At 37.0% G+C, this 22,332-nt stretch overlaps 1 protein-coding gene across 13 annotated transcripts in view; it reads right to left on the bottom strand.

Moving 5' to 3' along the window:
• The window catches only part of MAST4 (microtubule associated serine/threonine kinase family member 4), a 545,650-nt gene that overhangs the window by 65,793 nt on the left and 457,525 nt on the right, over nt 1-22,332 (bottom strand). For all 13 annotated transcript variants that reach the window (XM_088796536.1, XM_088796537.1, XM_088796539.1 and 10 more), the window contains 2 exons: nt 10,298-10,367; nt 4,785-4,863 (listed from right to left, as the gene is read on the bottom strand). In XM_088796536.1, coding sequence (XP_088652662.1) covers nt 4,785-4,863; nt 10,298-10,367 — 149 coding nt within the window. The remainder of the gene's footprint in view (nt 1-4,784; nt 4,864-10,297; nt 10,368-22,332) is intronic.

Below are 22,332 nucleotides of genomic sequence, written 5' to 3'. Positions count from 1 at the left end.
ATTTTATAAACCATAAAAATGAGAACACTACCAGAAAGACTTATGAGATAAATCAAAACTCTATTCAGAAAGTACAGGCACACCCTTAAATATTTTCACTATGAAAAAAAAGAAATAAAACATATAAACTAAGTCATTTCAAGAAATCAGGAAAAGAATAATAAAATCAATGCAAACAGGAAAAAAGCAGCAGTGATAAAAGCAAAAACAAGGCAATCAGCAAACAGAAAAACAGAATTAAGAATCTGTACATACGTCTCAAAGGTAAATCAATGTCCATAACTCTGTATCTAAGATTTCAAAACCCCCAAACCTAGAAGAATATTCAAAAGTTTACAGTGATCCCTTTTGGTGGCAAAGCATCAACTGAACTGATGGGAAACTATTTATAATATGTATTTAATCTACTTAGTGTGAATATTGATTCAGGTTGCTGTAGAAATATTAATATATTTGATTGTGAACTGCTGGCCCAGTTGCTTCTGGGCTGCTATGTACAGTACAGGGATCATGTTACCTTTCTAAAATGTGAAAATTAATTGCAAAACACAGCAGGCTCAAGAGTTTCACATAAAGTATTATGGACCTTTACTTGCATGAGAATGACACCAAGAGACTTCAAGAGAGTGGTTCCCTCTGTGGAGGGAGTGAGGTGAAACGAAGGGATTGGGTAGGAGAGGCTTTACTGGTCTATTTAACATTGTATTTATTAAACAAAATAAAAAATTTATACAAAAAATAGTTGCAGCAAATGTAACAAAATGTTAACATGAGTGAACTCTAAGAGGAAAATATTGTGGTTATGCAATATATATATATATATATATATATATATATATATATCTCCATGTAACTGAAGTCCATAAGGAATGTGCCCTGTGTTTACTGATGGGGAATATGTAAAACTGAAAGATGCAGTGGTGTAAGTAAGTATAGTAACCTTCACAGTATTAAGGAAGCATGGAGGCAACGAGCTTCTCTGGGGAGAGAGCCTGTTTCAGCTCAGTTGGAGCAAGCAAGGTGTAAATGGGACCAGGGTGACATTAGCGTGAGTCTAGCACTGGGAACAACTGGAGGCCAGCCAAATGTCCTGGGAATTCAAAAGGTACCAAATGGGACCCAAAACATGAGTTGATGTTGAACAATAGAGAAATGCAAGGTTTGGATTCAGCAGAGGTCAGGGACTCAAAGGAGAATTTGCAAAACCAGTGAAGGGAGCTTCAGGCACAACAGGGAGTGCAGGTGCTGTGTCCCAAAGACCTCATGCTCTTAAATTGAAAACATACCTCCATTGTTCAAAACATCCTTGGAACACCACTTTTACAAGAGTTTCAAGAATTAGTTTGGGAGTTTCCCAATAAACTGAGTCTCATTCCTTATATTTCTAGCATGTTCTCTCAAGTGTGGTGTCAATGAGTCTCATCACCCAACTAGTTTGCATATGATCTCTGATTATATCATAAATCAAATCTACATTCAAAGAGTGAAGATTTACACAAAAACTGTGCTGTTAGTTCTCAAGGCAATTAGAATTGTTCCCCAAAATGTTCTGAGTAATAATATCATTCAAATAAGCATTTTAATCTCTCAAGATGACCATTTTGCAAAGGACAGTATTCATATGCATGCATAACTCTCTATTTGCTATTTATTTAAAATAATATCATTGTATAGTCATATCTCATATTGTATTTATTTGCATTCCTTCCCTTAGCAGATAATAATTTATCTGGTAAGAAATATAAGCGGGGATATCTTACTACTGCTGCAATTCCATACTACTTATCTCAAAATTAAAAATTATCATCTGAATATTACCTCGGAAAAGTTACACAAATTGATTTTAACTGCAAAATTTGAAGTTAAAAGAAGTTGCAAGACTAAATATTGTCTGGGAGAACTGATTAACTTCATATCACCTAATATTTCCAATTCCAGAATATAGCATTTTTAACACTTGACAATTTTGCAGTTTCTATAATATCCAAAGGAGACAGATGTGATGTTTACATTTCAGCATAAGAAGTTCTGAAATTCAGCTCACAATTATCTGTAAAACTGAAGCTATATTTTTAAAGAATTTTAAATTTCATTTATATGTGTTCCATATTTTTATTTTAAAAATAATTAAAATGCATTTTTGATTGGCTAAACGACTAACAGTTAACCCAGAAAATAAGAATCTAAGAGTGATTCAGATTAGATTTAAAGCAGAAGAAAATACAACTACTAAGCAGTTTTGCACAATTTTCACCCTAACATTTAAAAGACAAGAACACAAAGAAACTGAGAGAAATGAAAAGAAGTTTTTCAAATTTTCACTCATCATTTTTAACAACTAATAGGGAGAAAAGACAGCTGAACTTTTGTGCAACAGCACCTAACTCCAAGTCCTGTCTTTTGGCAAAAAGAGTAATTTTGAAGGCTAAAATTTCGTTTTGAAGGACCGAACAGGAAAATGATATTAACAATGACATGATACCACCTTCTTCAATAAAATAAACACTTCAGAGAAAAGCTGTCTTACCTCTGGTCAGAAGCTGTTAGAAGCACAGACTATGTGTGTGTGTGACTAATACTGTCTCAGGAGGCCTCTTCTTTGGGCACGTATAGAAATCAGGGACAGCAATGGCGCCATTATGACAGATGAGTAGGTCAGATTTATTAATTACAAGGTTTGTTTTAAGAAATACCATGAAAGTTCCTTAGAAAGAACCAAGAGCCCAGGTCTAGCCCATTTCCTGTATTCCTATACTGACAAAACAAGGGGGTTGTGAAACAGTCCTTCAGTTCATTCTCTGTGCTTCATAATTTTGATTCATAAAATGAAGACAACACCGGCAACTACATTATAGGTTATGTTGCTAGGATTAAATGAGCCAATGCATTGTAAATAGATAAATGCCGAGCACATGATATTTATTAAAAAACTGTTTGTAAAAATTATTTGTACCAAATGGGGTCTGATTCTATGTAGCAAACCCTTTTAAAAAAAAAAAAATAGGTTTCCTTTCAAAATGATGTATGATATACTAGTTAGAGCTAGAAACACGAAAGAGTCTGCCCTTTCCCCTATTTTTCTTGCAAAAGAGAAATTTCTGTATCCAAACTACAATAAAACTTGACTAGAGGGCAAAGCAAGGTGATACAGTTGAAACAAAAAAATTTTGGAGTTAAGAGACATGATATAAATTTCGGGCATGGGAAATATTAAATGAGAATATGTATGGGAAAGCCACTGAACAAAGAGTCAAATATTCTGTTTATTGGTGGCTGGGTGCTAACTGGATATGCCCAAGGGTCTGGGAAAGATTAACACTTAGAATTTCAAAAATGACTCTTTTCTTTTTGTTCAATCAATTTTAGCATTCATTTTCACACTGTGGTTGTTCATGTTTTCAACATCTAAAATATGGGCCAATGACCAATGAGGGTTACTGACACAATAACCAAGGGTGACATTACTGTTATTCACTGAAAATTTTATTCACTGAAGCCATTCAGGAGCTTTAAGCATCGTTTTCTAATGTGAGAATGATGTGCCACTGAAACTACTCAAGGTTGTCAGGATGTTTCGCGAAAATGATCTAAATGGACAATAAACTCATATACCCCAACAGAATGGAATAATGGATAAGAGAATAAATTACCTCTCCTCAATAAAATACTGTAAGGAGATGGTAAAAATAATCCATCCAGATTTTAACAAGTCAGTTGTAAAGGTGCTCCAAAACCCCAATTATTTTGTATCTGGAGTTCTGGAAACACAGGATATAAAGCATTGATGATACCAGTTAGTACTTATAAATTTAATTATAGCTTCTTTTCAATTCAGTTGTTATTAAGCGGTTGATGTTATATGCTTGGCACAGTGTTTGCGTATGTGAAGGAAAAAATAGATGGATAGCCCTATTCAATAAACCACAGATTTTTACGAAATGGAACTGAATCAGAGGGGGCTCTAACATCCTCAGGTCCGTATTCCTGGCTGGCACAAGGGCATTCAGACCACTCCATTAGGTATTTATTGAACACATACAACATACTGGGACTGTTCTAAAAGACCACCCGCTTCTCAGGCTCTGCAGAGACAGATATCCCAAAACATCACAAATTTAAACCAAAAAAGCATATATCTAATCTATTGAATCATTTCCAGTCATTGCTTTGGCACTTGCTGAAATTTTATAGTTTGAGGCAAGAGAATATCCTTCTTCCTCTATCCTACTTACATGGTTTCATCATGTCTCATTATTTATCTGAACTTATACTAAGTTCTTTTATCTCTCCTTAAAAGAAAGTTCTTACCTACAAGGCAGAGAGAACTTTAAGGCCATTTTTTTCCTTGGAAGAAGAAAAACAAACAACCCAAAAAACAAAAACAACAACAACAAAAACAAAACCCCTGCATAGAAGCCATACAGGAAACAAAGACCCAGGCCATCAAAGTTTAATGGCATTTCAATACTATTATCACTGGTGTGGAACCAAAGAACTAAAACCAGATTGTGTTTCCCCCCAAACTGCACCAAATGATATTAAAATGAAAGCTCCTGATCTCCTTCAAACTTGTGATTCTTACTTAATTTGTGCACCACAGTTTAAAAGCTTGCGGCAAAAAGGTTGTCCTTTTTGTGTTTGTCAGCTCATCATTGGATACGTAACCTATTTAGAGTGGCAGAGATGCAGCGTTCATCTTCTTCCTCCCAGGAAACACCCAGAGAAAACACTGTTTGCATAAGAGCCCTATAGTTGTGGGGGGAGGAAAAAAGTCAGGCACTTACAGAAACCGTTGAGCTGGGTGTGTTTGTTCCATAGCCAGAGGAGGGGAGAGAAGCCAAGGACCAGCGGCGTCCATCAGTCCTATTGAGAAGGTGAGAGATTAGCTTAGGCCAACCCTGGAGTACTGTTACAGGGGAACCCCAGGGAAAACGAGTATTTTTAGTCAAACAAATGACACAAACACAGTCAGTGAGGACGTGGAAATGTTCAGGAAGGGCCAGGGTAAACAAACATTATACAGCAGGTTGACTTTTATTTAAACTGAATCAATACGCCCAAACAAGGAGAAAGTGAATGGGTTGATCCATATTATTGATCTCTCGCTAATACACTTTGACAAAATGAATACCAGGGATAATTACAATGGTCAGACTCAGCAGATTCAAACGGATAAAAACAGAAAGGGAGGAGGAAAACCATTCTTATTTGGAAACATAACCGGGGCCATGATCTTTGGAAGGGCCTGATGCCACAAGAGCCAGTGGTGACTTTCATTGCATCCTAAAGACTTCCTGCTTATTATTTTCAAGGGAACAGTCCTACTCATCATGCCTGGGGAAGAAGGGATCACTGAGCTCATGGCTGGCTTAAGCCTTAAGTGGCAAATAACTTTAGTGCTAAGAAAGTGACCGGCCTTATGCTCAGAATCTCTTAAGAGTTATTACATTCTGACATGACCTGGCTTTAAAAAGTGTTGCAGCAAAAGCCTCTTGCAGAGTTTATGAGTATGCAGTCCAGCTCTGGCTGACAGCGGGGGCGGAATGAAAATTTTGCAATAGGCATAGAACTGAATGCAAAGAGTAGAGCTGTCTGCCCCATCATAGAGGCAAAGCCATCAGGAGTCTCGAAGAGAGTAGTTTTTATCTCCAAATAGTGATAGGCTGGGTAGCTTTCTGGGTTGCACTCTGGCTATGAATTAGGGTCATTACAAGGGTCTCAGGTGAGTTAATGAAGTAATAGAGATAATACTGCTGCTAAAGCAAGGGGACACCAGAAAGCAAATTTTCTGAAATCTCTGGTATTCCAGAGCCTTTACTTTATTAGTAACTCCGAGGAAGACTATGCCTTCAGAATCAAGTAACAGTGTGAAAATAAATACATGCACTTTTGCAGAGGAGAAAATAGGAGAAACACACTTTATAAAGAACTCTATTGCATTCTCAGATGGAGTATCACATATAGACTTTTTGTAGTTTGTGATTATATTGACTTAGCAAGTGAGAGATAAGAGTGGACCAAATTTACCACAAACACAGTAAGTTGAAGTCAGGGGATTCAACAGCATTACATTTGAATTTGAGAAATGTCACAATTAGATGTTCATGTTAAAAAAAACAAAAAATTGACAGTTAGCCTAAATTACATTCAAGGGAAAATATAATCATAGGCTACCATGGATGTTGCCTGCAAGAAATGCAAATGGTCCACAAACACAAAATGGAGAAATTCAAGTGGACAAATTACAGGAATACTATAATGTTAAGATTTTAGTAAAATTTACCTGTCATTTCTGTGATCGGAGTACAATTGAATCAAGTATGTTTGTTTTTTTTTAAAAAAAGAAGCAAAATAAGATGTTTATAAATATACCAAAGAGAGGAATGGGGAGAATGAAGTCATAAGTTCTTTAAACATATTTTTAAACAATTGAAACTATTCACGGTTTAAGAAAAAATGATTATAACAACATGCACTTAAAGATATTCAGCTATCAATTAAATGGATACAGGTTGGCTCTATTTTATTAGGCTATTTACTAAAGACTTAAAAACCCATGCCTGTACTTCATATGTTAAACACCTTTAATTGTTAAAAGTAAGAAAAGGATATGATTTTAAAAGGATTATTCAGTCCATTTAATAGCAATTAGCAGAAACTAGTCTCTGGAAAGAGTGAGGGACACAATTTCCCCCACTACGATTTTGTTTTGTGATTCATTAACTCTCCTTTCCCTCAGGTATCCATGAACATATTTCAGATGAATGAACAATTCCAAGAGGAGACATGTTCTTATTAGTTCTGAAGCATAAATTACATTTGCTTAGTCTGGAAAACACACAACTAGAAAGATATTTAAACAAGAATGTGCTCAGTGCCTTGTGCAGCCATGGACCAGAAATCATTCAAGTCTCATAAAGTCCCCTAAGTTGTCTGTGTCTATTTACTCAAATGGAGCACAAAGGACCACTGCATTTTCATTACCATGACAACTGCACATCAGAAGTTACTATATATATATATATATATATATATATATATATATATATATATATATATGTTATATGCAGTACTTAAGAGAAGGCCCTTTTTTTCAAAACAGCTATCGCACCAGTGCAATTTGGATCCTACTAACAATGTTGTCTTTTCTTTGCAGTAGCTACCAATAGAATGTTATCTGAAGACAAGACGATATTCTTGCCAAAGCAACAAGACTTTTTTGAAAAAAATGTTTTCTTTGTGGGTGGAAATCTCAGCGTTACATTAAATGAAAAAGTAAGAAGGGAAAAACATCTGATGGATACAAAGAGATTGGGAAAAAAAAACAACCCAACATTTCAACACCACTCACAATAATTTAGATTAACATGATGTACAACAAAGAAAGAATGAAAAGTTCCCATATCAACCTGGCTATTATAATTGTATAAAGAGAAGCAGAGTTCTTTATTTGTTTGTTATAGTTACCCAGTGTGGAACGTTTTATATTCTAGTTGAAGTTTGACTAGGCCAATATAATGGAACCAACTAAAATTCACTCCAGACAAAATTGGGCAAGAGCGCCTAAGTAGGTCGCTCTGCCCACCAGTGCTCTCCAGGTGTCTTGTGACCTGAACTCAGCAGGCAAGTCTGTCCCAGTAATTTACCTGTGGAAATATATTCTGAGATTTAACCTGGTCAATAACAACTAGGCAACCAGGAGACACTCGTGGCATTTATTCAGAGCACTATATGTTGAATGAAAGTGAAAGCTATTTATAATGTGTAAATCTCCACAACTTCTGGGAAAGGCAGGACAATGTTATTACCTCCATCTTATCACCAAGGGAAAAAAGTCAACTCCACAATCAGATGGATTGTAAATCACTATTACAGTTAGCAAAGGAAAAATATGTTTCCTTGCTTCAAACAAAATCAACCATATTACGATGCTCATTTGCATTCTTTTATTTTTAACTCACTATTAAAAAATTAACTAGATAATTTTACTCTCAAGTGTGTATTACATAATATGGAAATCAAGTGTGTATCATCATGTTTTCCAGTCTGTAAGTAAACTATTACATTACAGGGGAAGTCTTCTGGTATAAGATCAGAAACCATATTAGCACATAGTATAAAATCAGGAAAGGTTAATAATCTGATCTTTATCCCTTCACTCAAGAATAATTTTAAAAACAAGGCAGATTCTCTCCTCTGTTGGACCAAATATACAAAATAATAAAATACTGGAGTCTGAAAATGGTATTACTTGTCAAGAGCTCTGAAATGTATACCAAATGGAGAATCTTGAGTGGAATTTCCATGTTTCCTAAATGAAAATCAACTTTAAAATGGAAGAGAAAGACCCCAGATGAATAAAAATATGCCAATTTGAATTTTCATAGCAAACACAGGGTTCTATTTACTCAAATACAAGTTTTAAAAGATGATCACTCATGTCCTAATCTAAATTAATCCTTTTTGAAGAGTGTGGAGGGAGTTCCATCTGGAAATTCATGCAAAATGAACCCGAGGTCTCCTGTGATAATCTTCTGTCACGCTTTATGGTTTATTTGTCAAAAATTAACATGCCTGGGGTTTGTGTATTTTTTTTAATAGCGAAGAAACCAGATTCATCTGTCCTCCAGTCACCCACTTAATTATTAGATTCTCTTCATTTTTTACAAATCTGGCAAGATTAAGAGACTATGAGTTCTGTCATGTTTAAATGCATGCTGTAATGAGACTGCATTTTTCTTATTACTTCAAATAATTAAATGCATTCCCTTTTTCAAAAGAGATGTGTTCTAAAGACTATAGGTTCTTTTTTATCAACTTTTATAAGACTATTTTTTCCTTTTCATTTAGAAGAGTAGCACCACCATGAATTAATAATCATTGGACAAAGACAGGATTTGTGGAACCAGTCAATTTTCACATTTTCTTTACAAAGTTGAAACAAGGATGTAGAAGAATAAAAGTGGGACTGGGGAACATCAGGGCAGGGTCTAAAGAAGTTCCCTGGAGGTCACGTCTTAATTACTCTCGTGTCCTCCCGTGGTGGAGAAGCTGGTACCTTACACACATGCACATTTAACATATGGTAGGGAATGTGTGACGTTTACAAGGGAATCTCAGTGACAGAGAATTCTGAAATGACTGCAAACAGATCCTCTTCTCCGGACTTAGTAACATAAAATGCATTAGGAGCTCACAAATGGCAGGAGGACACTGCAGGTTTTGCTGGTTAGTGATTCGTGTTAAAACAAATCTATTTTTTTTTAATCCTACTTATGTGTCTTTATGAAGTGTGACTTTAATTCACTTCAAGGTATAGTTAGGTCTCTGAGGAAAATTCAGCAAGTATCTAGGACATTCAGACCATGAACTCGATTTATCCGAAATAGTCAGAGACCTAGCTGAAGAGGCATTTTGTTTTCTGCATATTTTTCCAAGGCAGAAGAGAACTGGGTATGTACTTGAGAAGGTGAAGGTCTGAATCTGACAGGGTGAAGTACACTATTTCCACATGCAGAACATAGAAGAGGCAGCTGTCTAGACTCTTTTAATTTGGCAAAATCACAGAGGAAGACGGGGAACTGAACAGGTTCAATATGAGATCATATGCCCACTCTCCTTGGTGTAACCACACTTCCTCTTGACTCAATGACTCAGATAGGAGACACGTATCTTTGATATTTGGTGCCCAATTCTAACTAAAGGAAGAGAAAACATAAAACCTCCTATCGTTCATGCATGGCTTTATCTCAGGGGATCACTAAGTCGCTGGCTTGACGTTGTCCAGTAAAGGGGTATCTTAGCGTTTGTACTTTGTGATCCCAAGAAAGGTCATTTGTATAAAAGAAAAAAAAAGCATTTCAACAACAATAGCAACAACATATTGTACCAGGACACACAGATGAATCAAGTCCTTATATAACATAAGCTCAGATGATTCAGAAAAACCGTGAGCATCCTGCATGTACAAGGGATGTGAGAAAGATAGAAATGCTCACTTTCGGCCTTCATTAGATGGGGGTTTTGCCATCTAGTGAAGGACCAAGAGAGGCAGAGATAACTCTAACATGAGGCAGCAATTACTGAAATTGTTAAAGCAGGAGTGTTGCAAACAAGTTCTGTGGTGGCCTGATGCTATCTTTGGCCAGGGGAGCTTCAGAGAAGGCTCTAGATGATAACGAGCAGGACCCCCCCAAGGCAGAAAGCAGGGGTGCAGGAGAGAGTTGTGGGGAGTGGGGGTGGGGGGATGGGATTCTCTACGTAACACTTTATTATTCTACTCAAAAGAAGTCCTTACCTCCGTGCAAATGAAAAATGGGCTGAGGCACTGGGGGAGAAGTTTCTTGGGCTATCTTGAGGGCTATTTCCTATGGAGAGAAAGAAGGAAAATAATTTACAAAGTGATTTTATTTTTGTATCATTATCCATAGCTAGAATCTTCTTCTCTTTAGTAGTAAGTTTCTGTACACTTTGTAAAATGCCCATCTCCCCAACAATGTTTTAGTTTTACCTGGAACAAGAATTTGGAGGGAGGGGGAAATGAGTTCCAACACTGCTTTCCAAGTGTGCAAGATACACGAATAAACACATTCTCCTATATCACCAACCAGCAGTCCTCTATATATTTAATAATCTGAATATCTGTCGTATTGAATAATTAATAGACAAATGTCTTGATTTTTACACTTCCAGATGTGCTAACATTTCAAACAGCAGGATGGATGGAAAAGCATATGCTTCAATGGAGCAGCGGTGGGAGGTGGGGTGGGGGTGAGAGGGATTTTCGATTTTAGGGAAGTAGCCTTAGTATTTTTTATTTACAGTAAACTGTATGAAAGTCTGAGTTCTCGAAAATAAATCCTTATTTTCCCAAGTACATGTTTTAAAGGTAAATGGATATGTTAGAACTAGAGATAAAATACTGGGAAGAACCCAGCAGTTTGGGTTCTCAAATGACCCAGATGCATCTCAGCATGGCCCAAGTGGCCCAGTAGGATTAGCCCCTTATTACTGCTTTCTCCAACAGATCCCTCTGCTCCCAAGCGGCTGGGCTGTGACTGGCAGGGAGCCTTTGAAAGCCACAGCCACACAAAGGCTCGTGGAGGGTATTCTCCCCAAATCTTTCCAAGGCGGGTGGAGCACGATTGCTCACTGTAAGGAGGACACCTCCTCAGGGGCTTGTTAGAACACTCAGCCTGCCGCTGATCATTGAGAAAGCTTGGCAGGCAGCTGGTGTGGGGAAGTTCAGGACACTCCAGACCACCCTGCTGCACTCTGCATGTTTAATTAGATTGGCAGAATTATCTGAGGACCCGATGGGTCTGTAGCTAGTTTAAATAAGGAGGTAAAGAAAGGCTGCAAACTAATTCTGTATGTTCCTGAAACACGGAAATAATCAGGAAGCTGTTTTTAATCCTTAACAGCAAGCCAGTTGCCACATTACTGATTTTGTAATGGAAGTGACAATTCTAATTAGGTGTAAAGAATACAAGATTGCATATTAAAGTCAGTACCTAGCTGTAAAGGTAAACAATTTATTACCTGTGTGTAAAAAGAATAGACTAACACATTAAAGAGGATACGTTTCCTGTTACCTGGAGGACTTCTGGACTGGCGTGTACACCTCTACTGAAATTTTTCAGTTATCTTAAGGTTGCAAATTTTATAGTGATGTCTTCAACAGATGCCATTAACTTTATGACAGACAGCAAAATTAAAGCCACTTAACTGGGAAGTGCTGGAAAGCCCATTTCTTGGTGGATAGAGAACCAAGAAGCATTTTCCCCCTGCTGCAATCAAATGTATCATGTCTTTGCATCTGTTGTTCTTTGGGCCCCTGGAGAAATGGGTTCTGCTTTTGCCATCCAGTAATCCAGTACTATTTTTGTCCATTTATCTACCCAGCTAAATTAAGTGCTTTCAACTTCTCTCAACAGCCTTTTTCCCCCTCGCTTGTACAATCACTCTTCATGTTCCTTAAAAGGTCTTCATAATTTCAAGAGGGCTAAAAATTTTGTTTTCTAAAGGGAAACAAATCTAATGCCAGAAATCTTTGTGTGAATTTTGTTTTTCATTTGGAAAAAAAAAAAAATGTTCACTTTGCTTACACCCCATACAGAGCAAACTAGCAATAAATTATTAGGAGAAACAAAACAATTGATTGTTTGAAGCCAAGGCATTTTGGGAAAAATCCCTGCTACTCTATTATATACCCTAAATAATAGGGCCAATGAAACTTGTCACCAAATTCTTAGCCCTGTGTTCTTTGTCAAGAAAACACTATGTATCTGGCGATGATATGAGATCACGGAGAATAACTAGAGAGCGCTTATTAGATATATTTAAGAATCTGAAAGAGGGAAAAACAGGGAATTAGCTTAAATGCCTTTTCACTTTCGGAGATTTTAATGAGTGGTCCCAGGAAGCCATGTAACATCTTATAATACATGGTGACCCATCACTTCGAGAATGGATGGACAGAGGTAGAGATACAGAGGTAGGATAATTTAACTGTTTAAAAAAGAGAGAGAGAATCAAGGATGCCAGTAACCATTTCTAGGCTTTAGGTTCTGCCTCTCTGTCTCCTGCTGCTTTCCAGGCCCATTCATTGAAAATGTTCCCCATTTTCTTCTCATGCCTCCTTCACTGCTATAAAACGTAACCTAAATTCGCACATCTTCAACTTCAAGGCTATAGAGCCATCTGTGTTGTCTTAGTAATCACAGATTTTTTTTCTTTCCATGTCAGACTGAAGAACTAAATGGAAATGCAAACACACACACACACACACCCTCACATTATCACAAAGGCTCTTACGTGTAGTGAGATATTAGAGAAAATGAGAGTGACGTGAACTGGAGTACTTGATAATTCCTTCAGGACAAGAGACTATAGCTTCATGTGAGGTCAGCTTAGCAAGCTCAAGGGAAGAAATGGAGGGACTTCAGGAAGGGGACAGAAAAACGCAAACACAGCAGGGCAATGCAGGAGAGACAGGCTCTCTGGAAGCAGGGAATGCAAACTGGTAAAGTCAGTGAGTTGCGAACTATTGCTTATTGGTACCAACTAGGGGGAGGCATTAAGAATCGTTTTCAGGCCAGAGAGAGACACTAGGAATTTTAATCTGGCCTGAGTGTGTCGGTCGGTGGGCAGGGAAATGGCTGAGGAGGAGCAGCTAGATTAGGACATGGAAAGCCAACAGAAAAATTATTTGGTGAGCAAACCAAGCGTAATTGGTGATGGATTATAAATTAGTACAAATTGGTAGTTTCAAAATAGTCATGGGGGTGGGAAATACAGTATGGGAAATACAGTCAGTAATATTATAAAAATTATGTGTAGTGTAAGATGGGTATTAGATTTATGGGGGGGGGTCGCTTAATAAATATATAAATGCCTAACCACTATGCTGTACATGTGAAACTAATATAGTATATATTGAATGTCAACTATAATTTAAAAAAATATAGTCATAGGATGTAAAGTATAGCATAGGGACTACAGTCAACGATACTGTAGTAGCTATGTACGGTGTCAGATGGGCAGTAAGCTTGTTGGGGTTATCACTGTGTGAGGGCTGTAAGTGTGCAATCACTATGTTCTGTACACCTGAAACTAAAACAAGAAATAAGCGACGAAAACGATTACATACTAAAAATGACCAATGTTTTCAATGTGGGTAGGTTGGAAGAATGGCTGCCCCACTGATAGGGAACTTTGAGAAAAGTGGGATGGGAGTGGCAGTAGCAGAACAAGGTATCTGAGTACTCTGCAGATTTTTGTGCCACTTTATTATAGAAAACTCCTCAATTTTCTTTTGGGAGAAATTACAAGATTAACAGATTAGATAGGTAGAGGACAATCTTTGAAGTCTTTTTTTTATTTGAAATAAAAATTGATTTCTCTGTTACCTACTTGGTCTTTGAAGGCTTAGGGGCACCATTTAGTTGCAGTGATCAAAACAATCACTAATTTAGAGCAGATCAAATCATACAGCGTGCCTTTTATATTCTGAACTCACAGACGAGGAGCAGACTGCCGTGGCCAAGCACATCTTCCCTGAGATGAGAAAGCAAGACGGATTGAAACCAAAGTCCTATCCATGACCTTCACTCCTCTCAGCACTGCTCTCTGAATGCATCCCCCATCTGCAGAGCAATACCTGAGAGACTCTCAGATGAAAACTGGTGCCAGTTAATTCTCTGCCCATATGTGCAGCACTTGCTTATAACTCAAATCCTGCTGCTCCCAGGGATTTGCCGGCTCTTCGATGTCTGAGTGGTAGGATGCTTTATAGACTGCTGGTATTGCTGCTGATGTGTCTGACCTGGTGAAGTAAACCTTAATAGTGGTCAGACTTTAGGCAGGTAATTAACTCCATGATCCCCAGGGGGAATGATCCTGGCTAATAAATAAGCAGTATATCAAAATGCTACTTTACCTAATGGTGCTACACAGGGTGCCTCATTGTAGAGGCAGTTATTGTTAAGAAAGTGATTTCCAGATTAATTAAATTGTTTGATTGCTTTGTAATTAGGTTGGAGGAGTCCTGTGTCTTCACCACAGAGAAACAAGCTGCAAATCTTTTTAAAAGGCATATGCTATACCCACTATAGATTATTAATGCGATTTTAATAGCTGTCTGTTCACAAAATGATAGTTTCTGGTTGTCTTGATTTTTCTATCAGGACTAAGGGAATACAAGAATTAATGATAATTGCCATTGAAATTCCTGGTGGATCAAAGAGTAAGCCCCCATCTGAATCCTTGTTGTTATTACTTGATGATTCGCTCAAGTGACTTGTGAGGTTTTACACAATAACAATCAGTGTTGTGTTTCTTTTTCGCTTTGTAGGAAATTCTCGGCAATGAAATGACACTGCTTAAACACCTTAAAACTTCACAGAATCAAACCTAAGACCTGTTTATAAGACGAATGCCAGCAGATAAAGTGGGCAATGGAACAGTTAGTTATGTAGTAACCGTAGGCTGAGTGAACGATGAAAAATAATAGTTCAAAGCACCTGAGACGTTTGAGTCTTCCCTACCAAACCCAGCTGATATAAGAGAGTTAGAAATCTTCCTTTCCCTTAGACAGCTGTCTCAGAAACTGGCTCCCCTCCAGATATAATTGCAGAATATTAATTAACCTGGGCAGCTGTTTAGAATCTAAGTGGACAGAAAAACCTTGATTGGCCTTCAGTGGAATTGTCTCTGGGTAAGCTGTGAAGTAGCCAGTGTATAGATATATATGCTTGGGTTTTCAAGTAGAGAAGATTATATACAGTGAACCAAAACCTGAAATCTAGGCCCTCTGAATCTCTTTTGGCTTTCCCAGTCCCTTCAATGCTGACTGATCCTTCTATAGGCAGCACCAATTCTACACTGTCCCCTGACTGATTGATTCAACAAATAGTTATTAATCCTCCATCACACAGAGGGGAGTGGTGCGAATCTATCTACGTGTTAGAAAGATCTCTTTAGCTGTTCTGTGGCCAGGGGACTCCAAGCAGGCAGGAGTGGAAGGGGAGATCAGTTAGGAGACGACTAGCACAGCCAAGGTAAGAGACCACAGTGCCTTACACAGGGAGACTGTGGGTCTCAGGTAGGTGCTTGGCAGGAGAGCTAACAGGATTTACAGAAAAACTGGATTTAGTGAAATGACGAGGGAAAGAGAGGAAACAAGGATAACTCCTCGATTTTAGGACTAAATAAATGGGTAGATAGTGGCATTCATTGAGATGGGGAAGACAGAGGGATGACAGCGTTAGGGAGTGTGAGAAAATTAAGAGCAAAACTTGAATGCCTGGGTAGGCATTAGACTCTTACTTACGGAGGCACCACTTCAAATAATTTCAAATAAAATGTACTCATATTTCACATTGTATGCTATTATACATAACCCGGTTACATTTAGTTGCAGTTCTCATATATAACATCTATATTACTTAATTAAACATTTAAAAATTATGCTGTAGCTTTTACTGTACTTGAGAGCAAATAACATTTTTCCAACTCACATTATTTAGTACCTAACAGATTTAATAGCCCTGATCTGTTTCAGATACTCAAACCAGTCAATAGTGCTAGGGAAAGATTTGTAGAGAAGGAAAATTCTACAGGCTAAATACTGAAGTCTGGATAATGATAATTTCAATCATTCTGTCTCCTGTCACCCACTATAGGCAAACCGAATGAAATATAATGACATGTGTACTATATTCCGTTTCTTTCTTCCTCTCACTAACTTATAATTCTAAATGTTGGTGAGGGATAAATTCTGGTGATATGTGAAGATACACAAAAAGTGTATTTTGATTTTACAGTGCCTAACTTAGTCTCTGTTACACAGTAAACTGTAAACATATTGGTTTTTTTCTGATTCAATTAATTATGTATTAAGTTATTTTTATGCAGCACAGTTTTGAACTACCTGCTAGAATAGATTAAATAGGTGAACAAGACCCAAAGCGCTAAAAATCTACTAATAGAAGCAGATATGCACATCATCAAGTCCAGACTCACCTTGCAAAACCAATTCCAGATTCTTATTCACGTGAAAAAGAAATTTTCTTAAACAAAGCCCTTAAATGTATCAAAATCACTGACTAAAAACAAACTCTCAATGACGACACCATATAGAGAATGTACTGGGTCACAACAGACTGTTAAATGTACATGTAATGCTTTCTAAGGAATGACTGATGAGGTTATAGGGTGGAAAACATGTAGGGAGCGAAAGAGAGTTCCAATAACAGGTCAATTTCTATGTCATAAGACTCATACGTGTCTATTGTCTCCATTTCATGAGCCATTCCTCTGGAATTCGTGTACCGTATTTGAAATGCTGTGGCACTGACATGAATCCCTTGGAGATGTGTTATAATGGGTTCTTGAGAATGTTTTAGCTTTTCTTTGACCCTTCCTTATTACTCTGAATTGATGTCACATCTCAAGGTGATCCCGAGTAAAGACTGGTGAATGTCAAGAGCAATGAAGAAAGCTGATTTTTAGTTGTATGTTTTCTTCCCACCTACAGTAATTCATCTTCCCGGCAATAGGGAAGAGATTACTTTCAGCCTTTGCTTAAAGTTACTGCATAGCATTTGTAAGGTCAAAGAAGGGGAGGTAAGAATAAGAACACAGCCACTGTAACAGTAGTTTCGTGCAATTTTATGAAACTTAATGCATTCTATTAGTCTTAGATGATTAATCTCTGAATCTGGATAAAAGACTGAGTTAAAGAATGTAACTTGAGGTGTGCATGTTATTCTTTTTCTAAGTTCCATGAAGGGGTTTCAATTCTTTAACATAATTAGATACAAAGAATCCCCCTTTTACCTAGAAGAGGGATAGGTGCGATCAGGAAATTGGTTGTTCTCAGATTGTTTTCTTCAATTGCTGAGTAATTTCTAGCAAAGAGGAAGTGTTTAAATGAAATGATGCACATTCATATAACCTGCAAATAATATAATCTAAATGTATTCTCTGTTATAAACCTCTGCCTTTCAGTTCCTCTTAGTTAAAATAAATACTAAATTTAAAGTGGTTCCATTTGACAAATGCCAAAAGTCCCTTTGGCCTCTGGTACAGAGGAATTTTATCCCAAAGAAGCAAAATATGTATACATATTTTTTTCTTTTAAATCACTGTTTTTCCATTTCTAATTTCACAAATATGTTCAGACTTAAAAGAATCCAAGACACTCGATTCTACTGCTTCATAATAAAATAATAGGTAATGTGCCACGTATCTAACAAATTCAAATTTTGACTTTCAGTTTCCATAAACCATACAGATCTTGGAAATCCCCTGCTCCCAAGACTGTTTTTGCTCTAATGCTTTTCTCTAACTTTCCTCTTCCATTTCTTTAGATCGATAAACAGTTCTCAATCTGGAATACACAGGAGAAACACTTGGGAAGCTTTAAAAATGCTGATGTCCAGGCCCTACTCTACCCCCTTTTAAATTAAGTGATTATAATATGCTGCCAGGGTTGAGAGCCATGGCTTTAGCAATTCCTAGTACATTGTAAATCAATTCCAAAACTTCCACTTGCCCTTTAGAGCTCTTAACTAGCAAGTGCTGGATATTTTTTTTCTACTTCCCTATTTCTTCTGAAACTCAAATTCCCTCCTTGTTGTCTCAGGTATATTAGTTCAATGTCCCTTGTATACATTCACTTCTCTTTGACTTCCAAGTATTCTCAAAACAGCACTAAGACCTGAGGGCCCTTCCCTGTCAACCCAAACAAATAGCACTCCACCGTGTGAACACTCCAGAAATCCGACCTGCCCATACGTGTCCTCTTAGGTTAATCAAATAAGTTATTACACATACCTTAGTCTGATTCGATTGCTAATCTCCTCTAAACTCAACTATTTCCACTATTTTCCCTTCCTCTACAACAGAAACACCCTGTATCTAAGCTGTGTATCATGGTCTTGGGTTAAGATTAAAAGTCTCTGTAAAAGGAAAACATAGGGAAGAAAATACCCATGAATCATAATCTTGTTTACACTTTTACTATCAACACGCATCATATGATTGTTTAAAGTTGAAACACCAGCTTTCATTTTATTCAGTACCTAACAGTAAATGAATGAAACATTCGACTTAAAACTAAACTCCCATGTTTTCATTTTTCGCATAGTCAGAATGCCTATTCTGTGGTCCACATAATATTAGAACATTTTAAATCATTAAGACAGTTAAAATCAAGGCATGGGGTTTCAATTCAACACGTGATTATCAGAAACAAAAATAAGGTCACTTTAATTATTCAAGTCATTCCTCTTTGCAGACAGTATGATTTGCCCTCATCCATGATAGCGACATGTTCATTTAGGGCCTTAAGCTATTTATGCTCTATACATGTGCCCATGACATTTTTAGCATAGAATCCTTAGCAACTGATGGGTGGGGTAATGGGAGCTGTTGCAAACCACACACAACCCTGAAATTCTATGTGTAAATATCAACCTTTAGAGAATCACCACCTAAAGGAGCCATAGGTATTAATTACAATGTGTTGAACCCCTCAGGTATGTTGGGGTGTATTTAGGCAGGGCAGAAATGTGATTACTCTCTTAACAAGCAAGACAGGGTCTTTATGGCCCTCTGAATAAAAAATTGGGTACACAACAGGTACATATAGCTTGGCATATTAAATAAATTAACAGATACTTATCTTACTTAAATGTAAGACCCAACACTGTAAAACTACCAGAAGAAAACATAGAAAAAAAGCTCCTTGATATCAATGTTGGCAACAGTCTTTTTTGATATGATACCAAATGTGCAAGCAACAAAAGCAAAAATAAATAACTGGGGCTACATCAAATTAAAATGTGTCTACATAGTAACAGAAACAATTAACAAGATGAAAAGACAACCTAACAAATGGGAGAAAATATTTGCAAACCATGTATATGATAAAGGGTTTTTGTCCAAAATATATAAAGAACTCATATAACTCAACAGAAAAAAAAAATCCAATTAAAAAATGAGCAGAGAACTTGAATAGACATTTTTCCAAAGACATAAAAATGGCCAACAGGTACATGAAAAGATGTTTGATATCACTAATTATCAGGGAAATGCAAACCAAAACCACAATGATAGCACCTCACACTTATTAGAATAGCTATGGTCAAAAAAAAAAAAAAAAAGACCACACATGTTAGTGAAATGTGGAGAAAAGGGAACCCTTGTGTACTATTGGTGGGTATGTATAATAAATTGGAGCAGCCACTATGGAAACAGTATGGAGATTCCTCATAGAATTAAAAACAAAACTACCATATGACCCACCTATTCCACTTCTAGGTATTTACCTGAAGGAAATAAAATCATTATGTTGAAAAGATATCTGCAATCCCACTGCAGCATTATTTACAAAAGCCAAGACATGGAAACAATCTAAGTGTCCACCAATGGATGGATGGATAAAGAAAATGTGGTATATATTTATACCATGGAATATTATTCAGCCATAAAAAAGAATTTGTGACAACATAGATGGACCTCAAAGGCATTATGCTAAGTAAAATATGCCAGACAGAGAAAACTACTGTATATTCTTATATGTGGAATCTAAAAAACCTAAACTCCTAAAAATAGTAGAATGGTGGTTGCCGGGGACTAGGAGTGGGGGAAATACAGAGATGTTGGTCAAAGGGTACAGATTTCTAGCTAAAAGATGAATAAGTTCTGGGGATCTAATGTACAGCATAGTGACTATAATGAACAGTTCTGTATTATATACTTGAAAGCTGTTAAGAATAGATCTTAAATGTTATCACCACACAAAAAAAGTAATTATGTGAAGGGGGTGTTCACTAACCTTATTGTGTTAATCTTTTTGTTATATATACTCGTACTAGTACATGTATCAAATCATCACATTGCACACTTTGAAACTTATATATGTTATACAGAAACAATACGTCAATAAAACTTGCAGCAGGGAGGTAAGGGGAGTCAATGTATCTTTTAGGACCAAATAATATTCCAGTATTTCTTGTACCATAACTTACTTAGTAGTCTATTAATGGATATTTAGATTGATATCAGTGTTTTGATGATTCCCTGAATATCTTCTGAATACTTAAGTGATTATATGGAAGAGCTAAATTTCTAGAAGCAGACCTGCTAGGTTCTAGAGTGGATTCATTTTTCATTTTAGTGCATAAAGCTTAATTGCTCTCCAAAAACACTTCACTAATTTATATTCTCACTCGGGGCACCAGGGGGTGCCATCTCCCCCTCAATCTTGGTAATATGGAATTTATTCAGATTTTGATTGTATCCCATTGTTTTGATATACGTTTCTTTAGATTATGAGTAAAGCTGAGCATCTTTTAATATGTTAAGTGGCCATTTGTGTTTATTTTTGTACAAACCACCTGGGTCACGCTGAATTCCTTTGAATTATGTTAATCTTTTTGTTTTTTAATTGATTTGTTGTTTTGTTTTTGTTTTTTGCACATTGAGGCAATTCTCTCAATTCACCAAAGATGTTTCTCACATTTCTGCTTACCTTTTAATGTTGCTTAAGGTAACTGTCCTGTGAAATTTTTATTTAATCAAATTTATCAACCATTTTCCTTTATAGCTTTTAGGTTTTGGACGTTGTTTGGAAAGGCCTTCCCCACTCCCAAATTATATTCTAAATGCAACCAAATCTTTTTCTCATACTTTCGTGGTTTCTTTTTTTCTCATTATTATTATTATTATTTTTAATCTACATAGGTATTTTTTGTTCTTTTTGCTTGTTTGTTTTTTTGGTATAAGGCGTGAAATAGTAGTGTAATTTACTTCTTTTCCAACTGGCTAATCAATTGATTAAAGACATTTTTTTGGCTTGAACAATCTACATGTTTTCCAATGATTTAAGCAAGACACATTTAAGGATCTCCAAGTAATTTGGTGCCATGAAGGGGAGGTTGCAGGAAATTAGGGCAGGGCAGTGAACGGTGGCGGGGAGCACAGAAGATGGATGAGGATCACACTAGAAAACTCTCGTGGCTGGTTGGAAATAACTTTTAGGGCAGTATTTCAGGCGAGTCTTCACCTGGGTGGGACCCTGGCTGGGGTCCCAACTTTTATCAAGTGCTTCACGTGATTCTCAGGCATTTACTAGTTTCAGAATCCTAGCTTTAGAACAGAGATTTTTAAACTTAGCTTCACTTTATAATATATTATTAATAATCTAGGGAACATAAAAAACCCCAAGGGTTAAGTCACACTTCAGCCCAATTAAATTAGAAAGGGGATGGGGGTGGGGGCAGGAGCAGTCATTTTTAAAGCTTCCCTGGTGATTCTCACATGCATTCAGATCTCAGAAACACTGCTTTAGATTCCGCCAAAGAAAGTGAATTTTACAGATAAAGTTGTTCTCTAACTTTACTATGTATTGAAATCCTCTGGGGAGCTTTTAAAAAGCTATCCACTGATGCCAGCCCAGACATTCGGAAGTTTCTGACTTAATTGGTGTGGGCCGTGAGTTTTTTTAAGCTTCACAGGTGATTCGGCTGTGCAGCCAGGCCTTAGAGCCTGCAGTGCAGTAATTCTCACACTGTAGAGTGCGTCAGAATCGCCAGGAGGATTTGTTAGACCACAGATTCCTGGGCACCACCACGCAGATGCTTAATTAGCAGGTCTGGGCTGGAGCCTGAGAGTTTGTATTTCTAACTAGTCTCCAGCAGCTGCTGGTCTGGGGATCATATTTTGGGAACCACTACATTCGTGTATGTCATGGCAAACCATGGAATGAGTTTCTTTAGCTAAAAGACACAGTTAATATCAATCATGTCTTTAAAAACTAGCTTC

This window comes from Rhinolophus sinicus, chromosome 3 (genome assembly GCF_057876585.1).
Source record: "Rhinolophus sinicus isolate RSI-liver-muscle chromosome 3, RSI-T2T, whole genome shotgun sequence".
Lineage (NCBI taxonomy): Eukaryota > Metazoa > Chordata > Mammalia > Chiroptera > Rhinolophidae > Rhinolophus > Rhinolophus sinicus.
The sequence above is the reverse complement of the archived record's forward strand: the minus strand, read 5'-3'. Positions and strand labels throughout refer to the sequence as shown.